At 30.1% G+C, this 20,344-nt stretch overlaps 1 protein-coding gene across 8 annotated transcripts in view; it reads left to right on the forward strand.

The window, feature by feature from the left end:
* Window positions 1–20,344, forward strand: part of LOC134725131 (E3 ubiquitin-protein ligase PDZRN3-B-like) — a 142,286-nt gene that overhangs the window by 65,863 nt on the left and 56,079 nt on the right. Inside the window, exon 1 of one of the 8 annotated variants that reach the window (XM_063588734.1) lies at window positions 5,095–6,522. The exons of the other annotated variants lie outside the window; for them this stretch is intronic. Coding sequence (XP_063444804.1) covers window positions 6,502–6,522 — 21 coding nt within the window. The 5' untranslated portion in view covers window positions 5,095–6,501. Of the gene's footprint in view, window positions 1–5,094; window positions 6,523–20,344 lie in introns of those variants that run through there. 8 annotated transcript variants of the gene reach the window in all.

The following is a 20,344-nucleotide window of genomic DNA, read 5'->3' on the forward strand; positions in this document are numbered from 1 at the left end:
ACATTTATTGTTTATCTCATAATATCATACTGAGTAGCATGAAAGACAAGTTGTCAAAAAATTATTTAATAACATGATAGATTTTTGTCTTAAAAAACTATTTGATTTGGTTAATTTTCTTTCTATTTGTTTGTGAACTTCCTGATATCTCCTTTATTTGACATTTAAGATTAAGACAGAAGGAGATACAAGACTTTATGGTTTTCTAGCTAGTTAAATATTTAGTTCTGAGGAAGTGTAAACTATAGGAAAGTTTTATGGTTTATTTATTTTGTCACAGCATGTAAAGTCAATTGAGCAGAAAATTATATTGCTGTTTTGACACATGTCACATGCTTAAATTTTAATTATTGATATTAAATGGCATGTTTGATGGGCAGTGTAAAACCAGTAGATCATGTCCAGCTGTTTAAACCATTACTGCCTGTGGCATGGTATTGCACATGATTTGTTTGATTTCACTCCTGTCAGTCAAAGGTGAAATGTGACAAGCGGCCAAGGAGGCTTCACTAGATTTTAATTGATTCAGATGATTGTGATTAAAAATACTTCTGGTTTTAATATATCCGTTGAATATCTAAAAAATGATTTTCTTTATTAAGATATTACATACTTAATTCGTTGGCCTTTATGCCAAAAAATACCATAAGGTTACAAGAGCGCAATTATTTGTTTACAACAAACAAATGGAAGTTTTTAACGACCTTGACTGGCTATACAGCCCTTGCACAGTAGGCCCTGGCTTGCGCCTTTTTGGGCATTAAATTCTTTTATTTTTACCATGTGGTAATTTAATTAACTTAGAATGGTAAGAAAGTTTAATAAAAACAAAAATTTAAAAAGCAGAATTTGTATAAATAAATGAATAAAAAAAGTAAAAAATTTAAGATTAAGTAAATAATAAAATAATTAAAAATAATAAAAGACTATAAAAATAAATATAATAAAATAATATAGAAATAATTTTGTATAAAAATAAAAATAAAATAAAACAAAATAAATAAATAATTATTAAACACGGAGCCACCGGAAGTAGGAACAGGAGGAGAGCTTGGCCAAGCAAACAGCAGTGAACGGCAGCAACGTTGCCCTGGTACACCAGCAGCCAAGTAAAGAGCGGATAATTTTGATATGCCAAATTGTGTATGTGAATTTATATGCCAAATATTATGTATAAACCACAATAAGCCTAAATTTGTGTATGTGAGTTTTGCAATAATATTTAGTGGGATGTTTTGTATGTACTAGAAAAAAGAAAAGTGAAAAAAATAAATATAATAAAATAAATAAAAAACCAAAGGGTGTATGTATATTTTGACTGCTTTGTGCTAGCCTACCGTAATTGCAGGACTTTAGAGTGCTAGTACACTGGAACACTTATCCGCAGGAAGACAGTGCCCCACGCTAATTAAAACTGGATTAGCGCAAACCAGATCTTGCGAAGTACCATTTTTAAGTCTTAGATTTGACTTGTTATTTGTTTACATTTTACCAGCAAGCTTTTAACCCCAAGATGGTACTCAGAATAGAATCCTGTGGGTGTCTGATTGGATGATACAGGGTTGGAATTACATTTAATCAAAAGCTTATCAAATTAGGTTTAGAAATTGCAGAAAATCATATTCACATGTGACAAAGTATAGAAAATATCTTTCATTTCAGCACGTCAAAGCCATTCAAAATATGCCTTTTTCAGGAGCTGCATGACCCTATATATGTTTTTAGTTGTATTGCAACACTGGCATTTCTAGTAACACAACTGCTACCCGTTTTTCTCTAGTTTGTGTAGTCTTTGAGAAAAAAAATAGGGTACACCAGTGGTACCCTATGGAAAATGTAACCATAAGCTTGTCCTAGTGAAAGACATTTAGAGGCTAGTAATATCATAGAAATTGTAATATAGATCTGTGTCCTAGCATAACTGTATCACAGCCAACAATTTAGTAAAGTGTAAATTCAAAATACTTTTATTGAACTTTTATCATAGTTACTGGAAAAATACTGATAATTATTTTATTAGCTGTAAGAAAAATAAGTAAATTCTGAGTTTGTTTGTTTGTTTGTAAGCATTTAATGCTTTAAGGATTTGAATCCATTTATTTATGTAAACTTCTATTTCTTTCAATGGATTTCTTGTGCTAGTCCTACCTAAAGACATTGTATTGTTTTGAAAGGTAGAAATGATTTTGGTAGGTCTCTGTATTTAAGTTGACGTGACTTCACTAAATATTTCAGTAAGAAATCTATCAGAGTTTTATATTTAGTTAATTGGGTGTAAACATTTAATTGAGTTATAGTATATTCAAGTTAAATATTTTTAAAATGCAGGAACATTTTACTGTATTTTTTTTTTAGTTTTATTGCCTCTATTTGGTCTTATTTTAAATTGTCAGTAAATTCAGTACTGTGATTATAACATGACTACCTCTTTAAATAATGTAGGTAAATCAGAGTTACTTCCCTTTAGTCACACAAAAGGTTCATAGTTTCATTTAGTTGAAATTTATTTAAGAAAAATTGAGAGAAAAGAACAATTAATTTGGTTTGTTAAAATCAATATTGTTTACTTGTTGCTATGTACTAAAATACTGATGCTGTTGCAATTGAAGGTGGAAGTGATTTCTTCTGACCTAATGAGCTTTCCATCTTTTTCTGTATTTGTCACTAGAATGGAATATGACAGGTTGCTATAGAAACAGTTTTAATACCCTTTAGAGATGAAATAAGTAGGGATGAAAAACCATCAGGAAATCTCCAGTAATTTGCAGTTTATTATTGGAAGAAATAAGTCATGAAAAGTGAGAGATTTATGAGTAAGCTGATATTTGTCTTGTTGGATCAGGGAAAAATAGAAAATTGAAGTCATGCCTACTCATAGAACATTATATCTTTAAATGTTGGCCTTTTCATTAGTTGAATATATATTTATGTCAAATAATAATATCTTGTATGAAGAATTTTCAATTTTAAATACCAATTTGTAATGAAATAAAACCTGAAAATAAATGAAAGCAAGTTACATAAATGACTTCAATGCACATTTTGGCATTGCCTGAAATGCTATTGTTCTTAATTTGCTTTTCATAGATTTTTTGGTTGGTTGCTTCATATTGAAAAGAAAGGATATAGAGTATAAAACCTCATATAAAAAGGTTTTATAAGTTACTTGACATAGACCACAGTCAATAATTATGTTGCTGAATAAAATAATGAAAAAAGTAGAGGTATGTGGTAAGGATTCCCAAATAGAAAAATATCCATAAGCAACCAAAGGACAAGGAAGTCAACAGTTTCATGTATGGCTCTCAACAATGAGCAAAACCCTTACCTGGTGATATATATAGCAAGGAATAAATGCCCCAACATAAAACGAAATGTGCAAAGCATTAAAAGTTCTGAATATGAATAATAACATAAACAGTACAATTTTATTGCACTAGATTACCATTTCAACAATTAATGTCTCTTCAATGTGAAACAATTAAAAAGAAAAACAATGGCTTATTTTGAAAAAAAATATATGGCCAAGAGAAGCTATTGAATAACAGATTTCTGACTCATGACAGACTGAGACAAAAAAAATGGGTAAAACATGCTCCCATAATCTGTAAAAAATTGTTGGAAAATTTATATCAGTACTTGTATTGTACAAAAGTAACTTAAGTATAAGTACTAAAGGACAAAGATGATGAAAGAGTACTGTCACTCACTGAAAGCTAGCCTAAAGTCTAATTTCAATTAATAAACCAATTAAGTTTCCCTGACTTTAACCAAGTGAATAAGATTTTTTTTCTATTATCAATAATGACAATTAATAGCATCATCTCAGAAATACCTTCAAAAGAACACAATTTGATTATCCTGGTTCTTCCTTACACCAGAAATACTATAGTCATGAAGTGTATGATTGAATTGCTTTAATTGTCTGCAATATAATATTGCTATTATTTGCCATTGTATCAGGTTTAAGTCATATATTTTATTACTTAAAAACTTTCAGTTTGAAAATATGTGAAATTCAAAATTTGAAATGTAATAAATACGGTAATACTAAAATACACTCTCAAGTTGATATCTTTCCCAGGATAACCCACGAAAGCATGTCATCTTATTTCCAATGGAATGTGTACCACCATTCCATAACCTTTCTTTTGGAATCCAGTCAAGCCACAACAATAACTTTATATAATAAAGAGATCAATATATGACATAAACTGTTTTAAATGGTCCTAAATTTGTTTTATATTATTTGAAAAATATTTTTTTTATGTTTTCAATGGGGGCAACAAGTTGCCTGTCTAGCCTAGAGTTATTCTGTCTATGGTATAAACCTGTAATTACTTCCTTCTCAATTTGTTTGTTTGTCTTTTGTTTATAAGGAGTTGTCCATGTTTCCTTCACTTTTATGAACATGAGAGACACAAAGTACTAAAGATAAAACCTGAAAAAAGTTTTTTGCTCAAACATAATTATTGGACTTTCATCTCTGAAAAATAAAATTTGAAACTCAAATACAGCATTAAATTAGCTTTAAGCTGATTTATTTCCCCAGTCTGAATTAAAATAAGATGATGTTGGATTGGAATCATATGTAATAAATTGTGTAAGGTAAAAGAAATGTTGTTAAATCGGACAAAGTATTTGAATTCCATGCAGATTTTCTAGGGATTATCAGATCAATTTTGATTATTTTCTATCTTATTAGTGCAAAAGTCTTTTTAGCTGTTCACTCTGCCAGATTAGAAAGCGGGTTCAGAATTTTAATTTCAATACCTTTATTTAGCCTGATAAGATTGATCACCAATGAACTGCTATATTTTTTTCAAATACTTGACATATTTCTGAAAACAATAGTCTGCTTTAATCATTATGGCACTAAAAATACTTTGAAAAGATATTTCTGTCACCTTTTCATGATAGTCATCAGGGATTGATAATTAAGACTTAATTATCAGCTGATTGTTTACAAAGATAATAAGGGGCCATATTATGTATTAGGTATAGATCACTGATCAAGTATATTTAGGAAGTATTGGCAATAGATTATCAATAAGTGATATTTACATTAAATCAACATGGGTGTACAGGTAAAACAAGGCAAGGGTCACCCTCCAGATATACAGACAGGGTGGTCAACTAGTGTTTGTGATCAAGCAAAGTCTAACTTAGCTATTGTGATAAACTTGTTCCTAAAAGAGAAAATCATGTTTTAGCCCGCAGGAATGAAAATTGTCATAAACGGTGGAAAAATATTATTGTAATAGTTGTATATTATAATTGTTGTGGAGAAGATTTTTACCTGTGATAAAGTTGTGGTATAATACAGGAGTAATCGTTACATAAATTATTGCCATAGTGTGTGAAATACTACTGGTCGCTTTAATAAAATCTTACAGGTGAATGGTATGGACAAATCAACTCCCCGTTTTAAATCTTTTTCATAGTTAAGTTAAACAGGCTCATAAAAGGAAATGCAGGACTTCAAATAATTTCATACTTATCTAAAGTAAGTAACTTCAAGTGGATGATATTGAGCTACCAGGTTAATCAGTGAAATAGAGACCTTTGTGTTAGTTAGGGCTCAGGTCACCTGACCAAAAGAGAGAGAGAAAAAAGCTGATAGATCATACTTAGTGGATTTTTATACAAAAAAGTATTTGGTTTACTTGGCTGTAATATTGTAAGCAATTTGATCTTATATACTACAACACCTGGATTTAATTAAGAAGAGGGAGATTACACAGGTATTAATTGGATGGGCAGTTCATTGGACTGAGAGAGAGAATACACATAGGCAGTGAAACAATACTGATTTTTTACACATTTTATTTGCCAGATGGAAACTTGAGAAAGTGCTTTCTCTTTTTATAATGATCAGAAAGATATATATTTATATTTTACGCTAGCTGGAGTAATTCCTCAGGTGTTGGGAGAAGTGTGCAAATACCTGGTACGTCAATTACCAAAGTTTTCATACCATAGGATCGCGTGAAGAGTCAGAGACGGTATGCAACTATCACATCAAGGATGTGCAACATTGAATAGTTTTTAAGTCAGAAAACATCTGTTTAGTTTGGGGCTTGGAGATAAGAGAGATTGTAAGAGGAGGCTGGCATTATCCAAATTATAGAAACAGTAACTAACTGTAGCTTAGTCAGAGATCAGTAATGAGGAATTAAACTGCTTCACAAATTTGGGATATTTGTATTTCTATTAAGAATTTTGGATAAATATATTTTGAAAATTTTACTGGTTTGGATAGTTATCAACTAAAATGTACAGTAAAAGGTGAAATTCATTGATTCAGTGTATATTAATTTATAAAGGAATTATTTTGCAATTGATTAACGTTATGTAAAAATTGACATTCATGAGATTGAGAAAGAGTTGTTAATGTTTATGGGATTATGATACTCTTTTTGGAAGACGAAAATGACATCCAGATAGATATTTCTTTGACAGACAAGGATCTAGATATTGTTTTGGATTTATTTCCAGACAATGGACTTCATTATCTTAAAAGTAAGTCACTTTCTAAATATTTGACTTTAGCAAAAAAGAAATATGATGTAGATCATGATGACCTATATATGCATATTCTTCCACTAAAAGTAATTTAAATGTTATCAAATGATAATCTTTGAAGTGTATCACATACATAAAGTAATATTAATGTTGTTTGAAGACAAATTGCTGTCTTTGCTTCTTACTATTGCTCTGTCATCCCTTCCCATCATCTCTTCTTTCATTCTTACATTGAACTCTCTTTATCAATCCATCTTGCAAAACTTTGTCCTAAATGCTTTCTATTATCTTTTATGTTCAACCCCTATATACTGCTGTGTGTCCACATGGTTACTCTCAAAACTCTAATTTGTTATTTGCTGGTTTTTTTTTAAATTTCAGATAAATATCTTGCTGCTGTCTGAATTTCTACTGCAAATTCATATCTGCTAGTTGTCTGGCTTACTTTACTCACTTATCGTTTCAAGGTTTAGTACCACAACTTTTCACTTTTTGCTTTCTTAGTAAACTAGTACATATCTAGTTTTTAAAAGTTTACCCAGGTTAACTAAGTACTACAAATTGACTCCTTTATTGCTTTCTGGTTAACTCAGTGGCCAATTATTTGACTAAAATAATTCTCTTTTGGTACTCTTGCTCCCTCCACCAATAAGAACTGCATGTTGTGTTGTCTCAATATTACCAAGAGTGCTAAAGTTTGTGTTAGACACCTGAACAATCTGATGATGGATAATAATCATACAAATCTACTCATTTATTACTTTCTAGTTTATTGATGCATCTTGTATTCCTTGATATCTTTGCAGGGGTGGATCCAGCCATTTTAAAAGGGGGGTTGGGGGGCTTTCAACTATATGTCCCCATTCAAATGCATTGAGTTGCCAAACAAAAGGGGGGGTCCAAGCCCCGGAACTCCTCCTGGATCATCAATGCTCTGCTTTAATAATTCAATATTACTCCTTTGTTGAATTTTCCATGTTTTCACCTTGAAATTACTTTCCCTTGCAGTTTTCTCCTCCTATTTCAATTCAAAACTTCTTTTTATTTCTATATCTCTTGGTCCACATTTAATAGTGTGTGTATTCATCTTTATCAGACTAAACACCAAACAAAAGTAGGAAAAATTTGGAGATATAAAATAGCAGATAAAGATTGAAGGGAAAAAAAGAAGATTTTATAAAAGTAAAATAGTTTAAAATAAGTTCATGGCAGTTTGAAAGACGAGTTGTTTTTAGTTTGAACTATTAGTCTGCTTGGTTGAACATCAGGACATAGATATACTTTTGTCATATGAATGAAATCGGGACGTCAAGGAGAAAATAAAAATGGGTTTGATTTTAGGATTATTACAACTTCAAAAGAAAATTTCTTTGATAACCTAGCTATTGGAGAATGATATCTTTATGTATGGAGACTATCTTTGAATATATAAACTGAACATAATAAACCGTGTATTGTTGTCTATGGGTCAGACTTGAGGTATAGTGCGGGACAACAAGTCTAATGTTTGATAATATCCATCTACATTTGAAGTTGGGGGTCAAAGAAATAAAAATAAAAAAAAAGAATTAGAGTAAAATATTTATTGATACTAATCATGTTAAAGGGTGGGGGAGAAACACTCATAGAAATAGGTGAAGGTCATTTGGTTTCATTTTACCTCAGATATGTGAAGGTATTCAATTTTATAATACATTTGAAGTAAAGTCAAAATAAACAAACAGCAGCACATATAGCTTCATCAGATGCTACTTCTGACATTTTTTGGCTGATTTTTTTTTGCTTGTGATATCTGGATCATGGGAGTTACGTCATTTACCATTTGCAGACATTGCTCAGTATACTTTTAAAAAGTTCATACAGACTTGACAGTACAATGTATGTACCTATATCTGGTCTAGAAATGTTTTATAGTTAAAATAATTTTCTTCGTCTTTTTGTAAATAAGTATAAAAATATACACATTGCACTGTCCATTTTCCCCTCTCAGCTGGCATGCTGACATAAACAATAACTTATTAATTATTTACTCATTAGTTATCAGACCTCTCTTATGTTTACAAGTGGATGTTGGCTAATGAAGAGAGACAAAATAAGAAGAAGGGTTATTGCTAATCCAGGTGAAACAATTTTTCCAACCAATGATCTTTTTATTGTTCATTATATCAAATAACCTTGGAATTTTTTTCCCCAACCAGTAGACCTCTAAGTGTTGATTATCATATAAACTTGGAAAATATTTGGACCTTTAGATAACTAAGACTGCAACTTTTAAATTTGCTATACACTTGCTTTAAACACTAATTTGCTCCAAAAGGAAGTTGTCTGATGAAAAATTAATTTTGAAAGCTAGAGTGACATTTGAACACAATAATCACTTGATTGCTTGTTTAGTTATTAACGAGTCTACATAATTTTGTAATCATGGTTAAATTTGGTTGATTTTGAAATTGTTCAGTATTTCACATACAATATCATACATATATTTAGAAATGATGGGGGTAACATCATGTTGGTACTAGATGTATAGGAAAAATTATGGACTTTTTACTCTTTGAATGAATTTTAATGTCAAGAAATATATTTAAAAAAAAAAAATTCCCCCAATGTGGCCTCTGAGTTCTAAAGATATGTAGAAATGTTGCACAAAAGTTGTTGATTTTACTCAGGTATAAAGGTTTGATGTACAATGCAGCTGTTCTGAAGATACATATCTTTCTGTCTTCTCTCAAGTATAGATCTTCATTAATGACGTCGGATAGTTTTTAAAAATCTTCAAAATGTTGATCAGTTAAAAGTTAAAAAAATTGTGGACTTGATGTAGTTGAAGTACAAATAACCCAGAGAGATAGATATATTGAAGCTTTAAAGATAACCTTCTTAGCTTATAGAAAACATTATTGGTTAAGCAATACAAAACAAAACAGTAATACATGTACATATCTGACAATTTTATGAACATAATTTATATCTACTAGTATTCAAAATTGTTTATAACTGACCTCACTTTAGCAAAGATAGTTTTATATAGTCAACCTGTGTTTCCCAATCATTCTATGTTTTGTTATTGTGATTTTAGATATAGCTTCGTCCTTCTTTCTTATTTCTGTTGATGAATCTGAACTATAATTCATATCTAAACATTAATGTTGAATAAGAAAATTTGAGTTAAAGTTGAACTAATATGGTTGTGTATATATGCCCCATTTTAACTCATGTTCAGCATTTCATAAGAAATCATGCTATTAAAAAAACCTTTAAAAAAAAAAACTGTAATCCAAGTTTTTAAAGATCATGGTACTCTTTGTAAACAGTTTTGCAGTATTAACCTTTTATTTCTTAAAGTATTGCCACATTTTCGCTGAGCAGTGAAAATTTGAAGATGTCTGTTCCTCTTCTCATCAATTTCTCATTGAATGAATGTCTGTTTCATCCAAATCTTACACTACACACAGCCAGATGACTGAGATGGTTCTGCATGCAACCAATTAACTTGTATAAGTGGTATGTACTTGTGTGTGTTTCATAGACACAGAAAGAAGGCAAACATTTGGGACTAATTGAGAATCTCTCCTCCTTTTATCAATTTACCAAATCAATGTCTGATTAAAAGAATATAAACTAAATCCTATGATTTCAATATTGTTTTGATGTGATGCTGATCTAATGTAATTAACGAGCAATTCTATTTCTATTTATATTACATAAGGCAAGGCCATCCTGCTGATAAGAAATTAATTTTATGTCTGAATATTTTTACTAATAATTATTTAATTATGAATTATTAGGGAAGGTGATATAAAGTAATTGAAAGCAATAACTTGGATTACATTAGGTAGTATGTGAATGTTTTGTACCATTTGTTTTGTGGTTTCAAACTTTCCCCGGAATGATAGAGGAGAGGAAGTCAGGACACAGACCATTAAATCTGACATCAGATAAAGCTTTTTGTTTCTAAGTGATGTATAATTAGAAATGATGTACTTTTGTGGAGGATTAAGTTTTGATCAGATGACTTCTTTTAACTGGAAATATAAAAACTGCATATTGCATTCTATTTAAGTTTAGAATACAATTTTAATTATTATTTCACTTCATGTAACATGAAGGTAACATATGGTGCATTTTGCATTAATTCTATTGAGCCACTTCAGTTTTTGGCTTCCCTTTAGATTGCTTCAAAAAGATGAGATTATTATAAGAATACAAATATATTGACTTTTCTTCAGAAAATGTCTGCTCCATCTTCCAAGTCAGCCATTCATTCCAAATTGGTTGATAATGGTCATTGAAAATCATTTGATTTCAAAAAGGTTTACAATAATTCATGGAGTTTCTATCTTTTAGATTTACCTCTCAGTTCAGTAAATATGTTCATACTGTTTTGCATGGCGTATTAAACTCTTTGAATGTCAGCATTTGTTTATGGTCATTTCAGAAACCAAAGTATTTTCAAATTCCGTATTACAGATGGATAGCCAAAGATCAGCAAATATTTAAAGGATAATGTATTATGTTTTTTGGAAAATGCCCAAGGCAGTGATGTTTTTTGGCATAGGGTTTGTGTAATGGTATGAAGCAGTATATTTATACAAGAAATAGTTAGCCAGGAAGGAAGTTAGGTTAATGGTTGTATAACACTAGAAAAACACAAAACTATCTGTTTGTCTGTTTTGTTGATTAAGTTTAGGAAACAATTGTTTTGATGTAATCTGCTCCAAAATGCACTTTTTTGCAAGACATAATTATATTCCTGAACTGTGACAAGAAAACGAATGTTCAAAAGTCATTATTAAAACATTTATCATAACCTCAATCTTCACAAACGAAATCCTATGTGCTACAAGACATTTGTCACAATCAGAAAAAGACAAAATAGAAAACATTGTAGTGTTTCATTCCATGATGGGCATATTATATGTTTACATGTCTAATAGATTCTGTAATAAAGAAGGAGACCTTATTTAACCATACATGATCTTACCTCATGTTGTGGGACTGAATGAAAAGTACGAAAATACCATGAAGATATTAAATTGGAAGGACAGACTGTCCTATAGTAAAATGATATGCTGTTTATAGTAATTTAAACACAGAAAATAACTGTGATTTTACAACAGAAAGGGGTTTATGTTCTAATAAATGTAGCACTGTAACAGCTTGCAAGTGGAAGCAAGGATATGTTACACAGTACTATCCTTGCTGGGAGCATCATCATCGGGACATGAAATAATAATACTTTCTTGATGGGAGGGGGGAAATAATTTGATAAATTATCAATACATTTGTGTATCACACGGTTGATTGTTGTATCTCTATAACAATTGCTAGGAGGCGGCTAGGGAGACCAATTCAGTTGTTTTAACTCTTTTGCCTAAAGATATTTGTTTTATTGTCTGTACTTATTTATATTGAACAATTAACATATTTTTGATAGTATATCCATTAGATAGGCTACATGGGAATTTACAAATTTATTTGTTATTCATATTTGGTTTTATTAATTAATGTACAAATAAGAACATAAACACACTCTATAAACTGTCTGAAGTTTAAAGGTTTTTAAAATCTGAATATTGGTCTGGAGTGTGGTCGCTAATTGAGACGACAAAGGAAAATGAGTCAGATTGGACATTCAAATAATATTTGGTTTCTTTTTTGTGGTATGTCTATTTATTTATTCAATTTATCCCAGATTAGAGGATCATAAATAGCCCCTGGTTGTTTGAGGATTTTCTTGGTTTAAGAATTTGTCAAATCATCACAGACTTAGTGTAATGAAGTGAAAGAACATTTTCCTGATCACCAGTACATTGATCTAATGATATAATTCATTGAAAATAATGTTTTTGTGGATTACTCTTTATGTATTGTTAATGGTTTTCTAGTTGATCAGAAATCACAAGTTTTGATTTGATGTATGACATATCTGACAGGTTTATTAAAATGTAATTACCTTTAAATTGTATTTGGTATGGTTAATTCTGTTTGGATCACCTCTATTATGTCCATGTAAAAAAATGTCCAAGTCGTGTTATAAGGAGGTGTTTAGACGCTTAGGGCTGGCCAGCTTAGCTTTTCTGAAAAAATCTGCAAAAAAAGCAATGTTGGCATACATTTTCGACATAAGTTACACCTAGTTATACAAATTAAAGTAAAAGTAAAAATTACATAAGGAATCTATGAAAATTTCACTCTTGCTTTATAATTTAGCTTCTTTGTTAAGCTCCTATAGATTTGATTAAGATTTTGCAGCTATGTCTGTGTTTTTTCTTTCTTCACTTGTAAATTGATTGAACTCAATTGGATTAGGGTGTTCTTTTTTATCAAGCATGTGCAAGTATCAGGTACAAGTAATGAATCTGGGAATTAAATTTTAATCCCTCAAATAAATCACAAGATAGCAGTTATATTGTACATTATGTCACGAATTGAAAAAAATTGTACATTGTTACCATATCAAATTATAGCAGGTTTTTTTTATGGTGAGGTTTACACAAGAAAGATTGAATAGTTGTGTCTGGTAAAGAGTGGTGCAAGAAAATTAATTGTTGCTTATTAAAAAACTCATTTGTTGACTGAATATTTAACATTGTTGGCTGGGAAAGATAAATTGTATACATGTTTGGTAATGGGAAAGTTTACATCTGTTATATTTGATGCAGGTATAATATATTCTTACATTTAGATATAATTGGGTTTTCTTGTGCAAAGATTTCAAGAGATTTGCATGTGTTGACAACAATATTAGGACATATATATATATATATATATCAATGATTTGTCTGATGACTTTATTCTATGATTTTATTTGTGAAACGACTACCATTTTTGCACTGTATGGCAACTCTACAAATTGGAAGCATATTTTCCAAACTTTATGCAAATGTTGCCACTTCATGGATTCTTATATCATGGATTCCCTATTCTGTTCTCATGTAATTGTTATGTCGTGAATTTTACTTCCAAATTAATCATTATGTAGCCCATTTAAATGTGTCGCTTTCTAAATAAAAGATTAAACACTTCTACTGGATGTTCACTTTACCAAGATACAACTTACATTTTATTCAATTTGTCCAGTTCATTCCACTACTTTCATAACACCTCAGATCAAACAAACCAAAGTATTCTCTGAAAGAAAAATCTTCTCAAGTGGCAAATTGTAAGCTTTGTAACAAAAGATCAAAGGAAAGTGTGTATAGTTGTATATATTTTCATTAGTGAATTATTAAGCGATTTAATGGAGCTCTTGAGCACACCTGTTTTATGCTTTACTTAAACAGTCAGGCTTTTCCATTCCAGGATGATTAGCCTCATATAAATATTTACATCGTCCCTAATCCCTTCATCATTAATATTACAATGGACAGAGTAACTTTGTACTCAAATTAGGCAAAATTAAATTTAATTTCTCTTGTAGGTTTATTTAACCAGGATTTCTTTGAAGTTTTAAAATCTTTAGAAGTTGAAGACTTTTCAACAAGATTTTTTTTTAGTTTGGTTGTTAACCTTGAAATTATGTAGAGTTTGTACAAAGTTTACCCCACCTGATTGCAGGGTCAAGCATTCAACACCCAATATCATGTACCACTAGCTCACCATGTTTGTTTGGTGGCACTATTTATACAAACATGCCTAATTAACCATAGCACAAGTATTACATGTGGAAAGAGGAATGAAGTTTTGCAAAGTCAGCAGATTTAGCAAACAAATTCATTTGGAGGGAAATAGTCTTTTTGAATGATTGTAATTTCACCATTAAATTTTTCCAGGTGAAATTTGGAATTTCTTTTTTTCATTTAGTTTAGATGGTTTTATCAGACAGACGACAAACTATTTAAAGTTTAAATTTTCAGCTTTCCAATTTTTAAGGAAAGAAGACAAAAAAATCAACCGCAAAAGGTCGAATTATCTGAGTTTCCAACTTAGAGTTACATAATTACTTACTCCCTGTAAGCAACAGTAAAAAAGTTTAATCGAAAAAAGTTAAGGTTTTAAAAATATAATCAAGTTCAAATAAAGTATTTGTAGGGATCACCATAAAAGTACTGTGATGTGGTGTCCATTTCAGTTTGGAGACAGGGGTACTTATTATTGTAAATATAAATTGTTTACATACATGTTATAAATGGGATATAAACTGCTAGCCATAACACCAACATTTATCTGGAGAAGATTAAATTGTTATCTATTCATAATAAATAGTATTTCAATTGGTCAAGATTTGTATCTCCCATCTCTTGTGGAATTTCTTCCCTGCTGATTTTGAACAGATTATTATTAGAGGAAGATAGGATCAAAAACAAAAGTAAATTAGGTTTTGAAAAAATGAATGAAAATACATCCAACTTTTTAGTTAACCTGTAAGGCCACTTCTTATTTAACTGCAAAGCTTATAATATGTTTATGTAGTAATAAATCGTTGAATTCGCAAAACTTGTACTAACCTCAAAACACATGTTTAGTTGTCTGTCTTAGAGCAGAAGTTGATTTTTGTTGCAGTCACTTTATATTTGATTATGCAAGTTGATGGTGTTGGCAACATTTTGCAACAAACTGCTTCTGAGTGGTCATATGACCGTGTACTAGCCTCTAATTTCTTGCTTTATCAGACTTTGTATATGCTGGTTCTCTGCTGAATATTCATATTCAGGAGTGAAGACCAAAGAGTTTGAATCATGTGGCACAGCAGGTTGATATGTATTCTTGCTGACTTTGTAAGCTCAGAGATAAACACGTTTTACAACTCCCTTGTGTTGGACCATTATAAAGCTGGTTATTTCATATTTCATATGTAATTGTTCTGAATATGTATGTCATATTTGTTCCTGAAAGTTAAGTAGATATTAATAATAAAACAGACATACTATATGCTCATTGTTGAAGGTTGTACAGGGATCTATAGTTGTTTACATCCTAGTTCTTTGGTTTTGTGTATAGTTGTGTCATTGGCAATCTTATCACACCACCTTAGTTTTGTTTACAGTGACTTTAAGGTGGTATGGGTGTCTTTCACCATCTTGGATTGTAAAAAAAAAGAATCAAAGGTCCAGATATTCAATCAAGTTGGCAAAATTTGATGCAGGAATGCAGATAACTTATGTGAATATTCATTTAAAAGAACAAATTAATAAGACAACAATTTATAAATATTGATATTTGTACAAGTGTTGATTAGTTCTGCTTGAATTTAATATTTTTTAAATTGTCGTTTTAAGGGAAGGTAACTCTGAAATAGTGCATTTTCTAAAGAAATCTATATGGAATTTTGCTATTTCAAATTTAAGCAGAAAAAAACACACGTTGACCCTATCTTTTCTTTTGATATTTTCAAACATTCTTCTTGTATTTTATTTTACATTTCTATCATTTAGTTTAGCTTCTAATCACATAATGGTGATTTTTCCTGTATAATCCATACCAAATGTGTCATTTTGTCACAAACTGTAGCTTGAGAAAATGCACGGTGGCCTACAGTGTATCAATTTTATGATATTTTTTTTAACATATAGCAATAGATACTAGGTTTTGGCAAAGTATGAACAAATTCCATCATTTTCTGTTTGATGGTGTTGTTGGGATGCTGACTGAATGATATTTTCCCATCATCAGTCCTTTTATCCATACCATGTTAATGGAAAATAAATCTTAAAACATCAGATTGTATCTACTAAGTAAATACAAACTATTTTAGAAATGACAATTTTTAATATACAGCTAGTTTATCAAAACAGATGGCCTAGCTATCTCAGACCATCAAATATTTGATAAATGGAAATTTGATGTAAAATGTATTTTACAAGTTATTATAACAAACAGAAAGATATTCTAAGAAAATAAAATGATGAGATTGTGATCCATACCATAATAATATACTACTCATCTTTTGATAATATAACACCTGTAGAATATGAAAACATTTTACACTCAGATTTGGTGTAAACACGTAAAGACAGTTCTTTTGGGGCTGATATCAATAAGTTGAACATTCATAATCTTGTAATTTCAGATACTTTACAGACATTATTGCGCATTTGAAAACATGTTTAAAGAATGGCAGGAAATGCTTTCAAGTTCATTTAAAAAGAAACCTGAGGAGTCCATTTGTGTAGATTACATGTATTATGTATTCAAGAAACCCCTATTTTGTACATTGGTTTTGAATTATATCTCAAGAAACAGGGCAGTTTGTGGATTCTATTCTGAAAACAGAAAATACTTTATTTCATTGAAGACTTGTTCAATTTTTGTTATTAATTATTTTGTATTCTTTTAGTTCCTGTTTTTACACTTGCATGACACTTTCAAAATCACGCACACAGTTACAAAGTTTTGTCAAATGTTTTCAAATCCATATATGCTTCATACAGAAGGAAATAGGAAATCAATTGGAATCTTGCTCCTGACTATATAATATCTGCGGGGCAATATTATATTGGAGTGAACATTTTAATTTTTGTTATTATAGAAGCTATATACTACAAGTCTAAAACTTTCAATATTTGGTATCATAATTCTGAATAAGGATAATCTTGTAGCTAAAATCTCATTTCCTGAATCCCACAATAATCACAATAAATTAATCTAAGCTGTGTTTAATCATAACTGTAAAGGGAGATAACTGTTGTTAATAAATATGATTTGTTTACAGAACACTTGAGATAATGATATTGGCACTTGAGTTGTCACCAGACATCACAGGGCAAGCTGTGGATTATGTAACTGACAGTATTTACACATTAGTGACACTTTCAATATCACACTTAGAAAGTACAGTTATATGTATATAATCTGGAAACTAATAATGGTTAACATCTGCAAACTAATGGTTTTAAAAAAGTTGGTACTTACAATTGTTTTCAACAGAGTATACAAATTTCTGATATACTGAATTGATAATGTTAGAGAAGAATTTTAGTACTTTTCATGGTTTTTTTTTGTTAGTGTTTTCAAAAAATAAACTCATAATATTAATGACTAAAATAATAAAAAAGAAGTTTACAGAACAATCAAATTATACCAAATAAAAAATATTGATTGAAAATAGAAATGATTATTAGAGTTACTGCTGAATCCTCTAAGACCATGCCAGAAATATAAATAATATATTAGAAGTTCAAGGTATCTTTGATTACACTCCTGTACTTACCATAGGAGAGAATTTCAGTTTTGCTGGTATCTGAAATTCTTATCCGTGTATTGATTGGTATAGGCAGCTAGGGATGTATTTCTCTTATAGTATAAACATTTGTATATACTGTTGAGTCCTTTTTGAAAGGAATTCATTATGCCATTGACATGAAACAACGAAAATCTGATACTTCAGTGGTGTGTAATTTTTTTGCATTTTCTAACTTTTGGTCTGGAGTGTTGTCATATGTAGAACAGAATATACACCCTGCTCATCCTTTATAATGTAGCACATTGGATCACATCAGCATTTGGTTGCGGATCATGTTGCTATGTCTTTTAATTGGAGTTTTAAGTAAACGGTTGTTCATCATTTTGTCCTTTTTCCTATTTTGCCATATTTAAATGTTGTCAGTTAAAATGAATGTCTTTGACTTCACAGAAATCATATGGTCCATTCTTTCATATTTTTGTCGGGGATGCTGGCTTAAGGAAAGAGGTTGCAATCGTAAAAATTTATGCAAACAGTAGCCAAATTGACATAGATTTTTGATAACTCAGAAAAGGATATGTGAAATGTTATGGTGTCACTTCTATCTTACAAAGACTTTTTAGACTATTTTTTTCTACTGGGGGAAATGAAATAAGATAAATTTCTGTATGATTTTATTTCTATTTTGATATTTAAAGAAAAATTATCACTCCAAGATAAAATATAAATATATTCATTTCGTGAATAGAAACTATTTATTGGTATTTAAACAGGAATAAGAATGTTCTCTGTTAGGGTTGGGGGGCATGAAATTGTTAAAGTTAAGCAGTACTCCAAATGGTCAATATTTGAAAGATACAAAGGTGTAATTGAAATGTGAGAGATTATTTTCGTGCTATATATTATTAAGGAGTGATAATTTAAGCGTAAGGTGCAGGTTGATATTCATATCTCTCCAAGAAGTTTAAATTTGAAAAGAATATGAAACGATGGGAGGTGACAACTTACTGTGGTTGTCAATAGGTCATATAAGTTATTACAAACTCTTAACAATCATTTTTATGGTATATGCACATATATTTGTAGTTGACTGTGGGAAGATCTGGTATTTTTATTGATGAGAATTAAGGACAGCTTCAAGAATATTTTGAATATATATTGATAAACATTTGATTTGTGTCTCTTCCCTGACATACCATTGTTTTTAACAGTACAAAATGCACAAACAACAAGTTAACATTGCATACACTCACCTATTGGTGAAAAAAAAACTGTAATCATTTTTCATTAGGACACCAACATCTTTTCATGCATTGCTTTTCTGCTCAGATTGTTTTCAGAAAAATATATTAGTCGTCTTGTAATATAAAAATTGTATTTTGTTTTTATATTGGTAACTGGGGAAAAATGACCTGATAGTTATTGACTGTAATATTTTTTCTGTCTATGAAGAAATACATGTAACATACAAAAGTTGGTGCATACTGAATAAAGCGTGTAGTGGGTTATTTAACAGTGTGCATCAAATTTTTTATGTTATTTCGAATAGACAGAAAAATTATTATAGTCATTTCTTATAATTTAATTCTAAATTCCAATTTAAACCGTAGAAAACCATGAAAAATGTTGATGACATCACGGTCATATAACTAAATTATGTCTATGGGCTGATAACAAAATAACGCCAGCCAATCAGAAGATGCGTTACATCCAAAATTGAAATATACTGAAATGTTCATAACTTGCCAGTATATTTTCATATGCAATATTTTCTGTGAAAATAAGACGCAAGAATGTATGAAATAAAAAGTTGGGTTTTTTGGTTGTTTGGAAAGATTTAAAGACTTTAATTGGTCCTATTTATTGCAATAATTGACCAACTGCTTTTCTGTGTGCCATCAGATAACCACTTTCATACATTTATGTTTGACACTGAATTACCTGTCTGTTTAACCTCCTATTACAGGAACTTGTCTAGTCCATAATAGTTAGCCAATATTGACTAATGGACTATTAATTGTGTAATAATAAATTACCAATATTTGATTCAGGGAAAGGCTTTTAGACAAGTTCTTATAAGATAAACATTTATATAAGATTGAAGAAGGTGGAATTATCAAGTACCACTCTGTCCAAGAGTCTAAGAATAAGTCACAATAAATCAAAACATGACAGGAAATCCTACCCATAATTCTTACAATTTTTTAAAGAGAATTAAAAATAACTTTTGATTTACTAGATAAGCCATATTCACAGGTGTTATAAATTGTGTAGAATGCACAGTCTAAAGCCATAAAAAAATAAAACAGATGTTAAACTCACAAAAGAATGCACTGCAAAAGTAAAATATTGGATATTAAATCTCACATCTGTGGAGACAGTCCAGAAAATTTATTGTCTATAATTTCTTAAAATACAACCAACATATAATTAAAATTTTACAAAAGAAAAGATGTGTATTTTTTAAGGGGTACAATGTATAAGGCTATCAAAAGAAATAAAAATAACAATCAACCTCAGAGCTCCTTCTAAAATGTTGACTCCTGTTATGAGTTCTATGATTTTTTTTGTCATTTCATCAGTGTTTTTTAAAGTATGGTTCATTTATTGGGCTTGATTTCTTAGCTATTTGATACAGTCCAAAACAGGCAGACCATGGAAGACATGCATTTGATTTCAAATTAGATCTAATAG

The sequence above is a fragment of the Mytilus trossulus genome, chromosome 1 (genome assembly GCF_036588685.1).
Source record: "Mytilus trossulus isolate FHL-02 chromosome 1, PNRI_Mtr1.1.1.hap1, whole genome shotgun sequence".
Classification (NCBI taxonomy): domain Eukaryota; kingdom Metazoa; phylum Mollusca; class Bivalvia; order Mytilida; family Mytilidae; genus Mytilus; species Mytilus trossulus.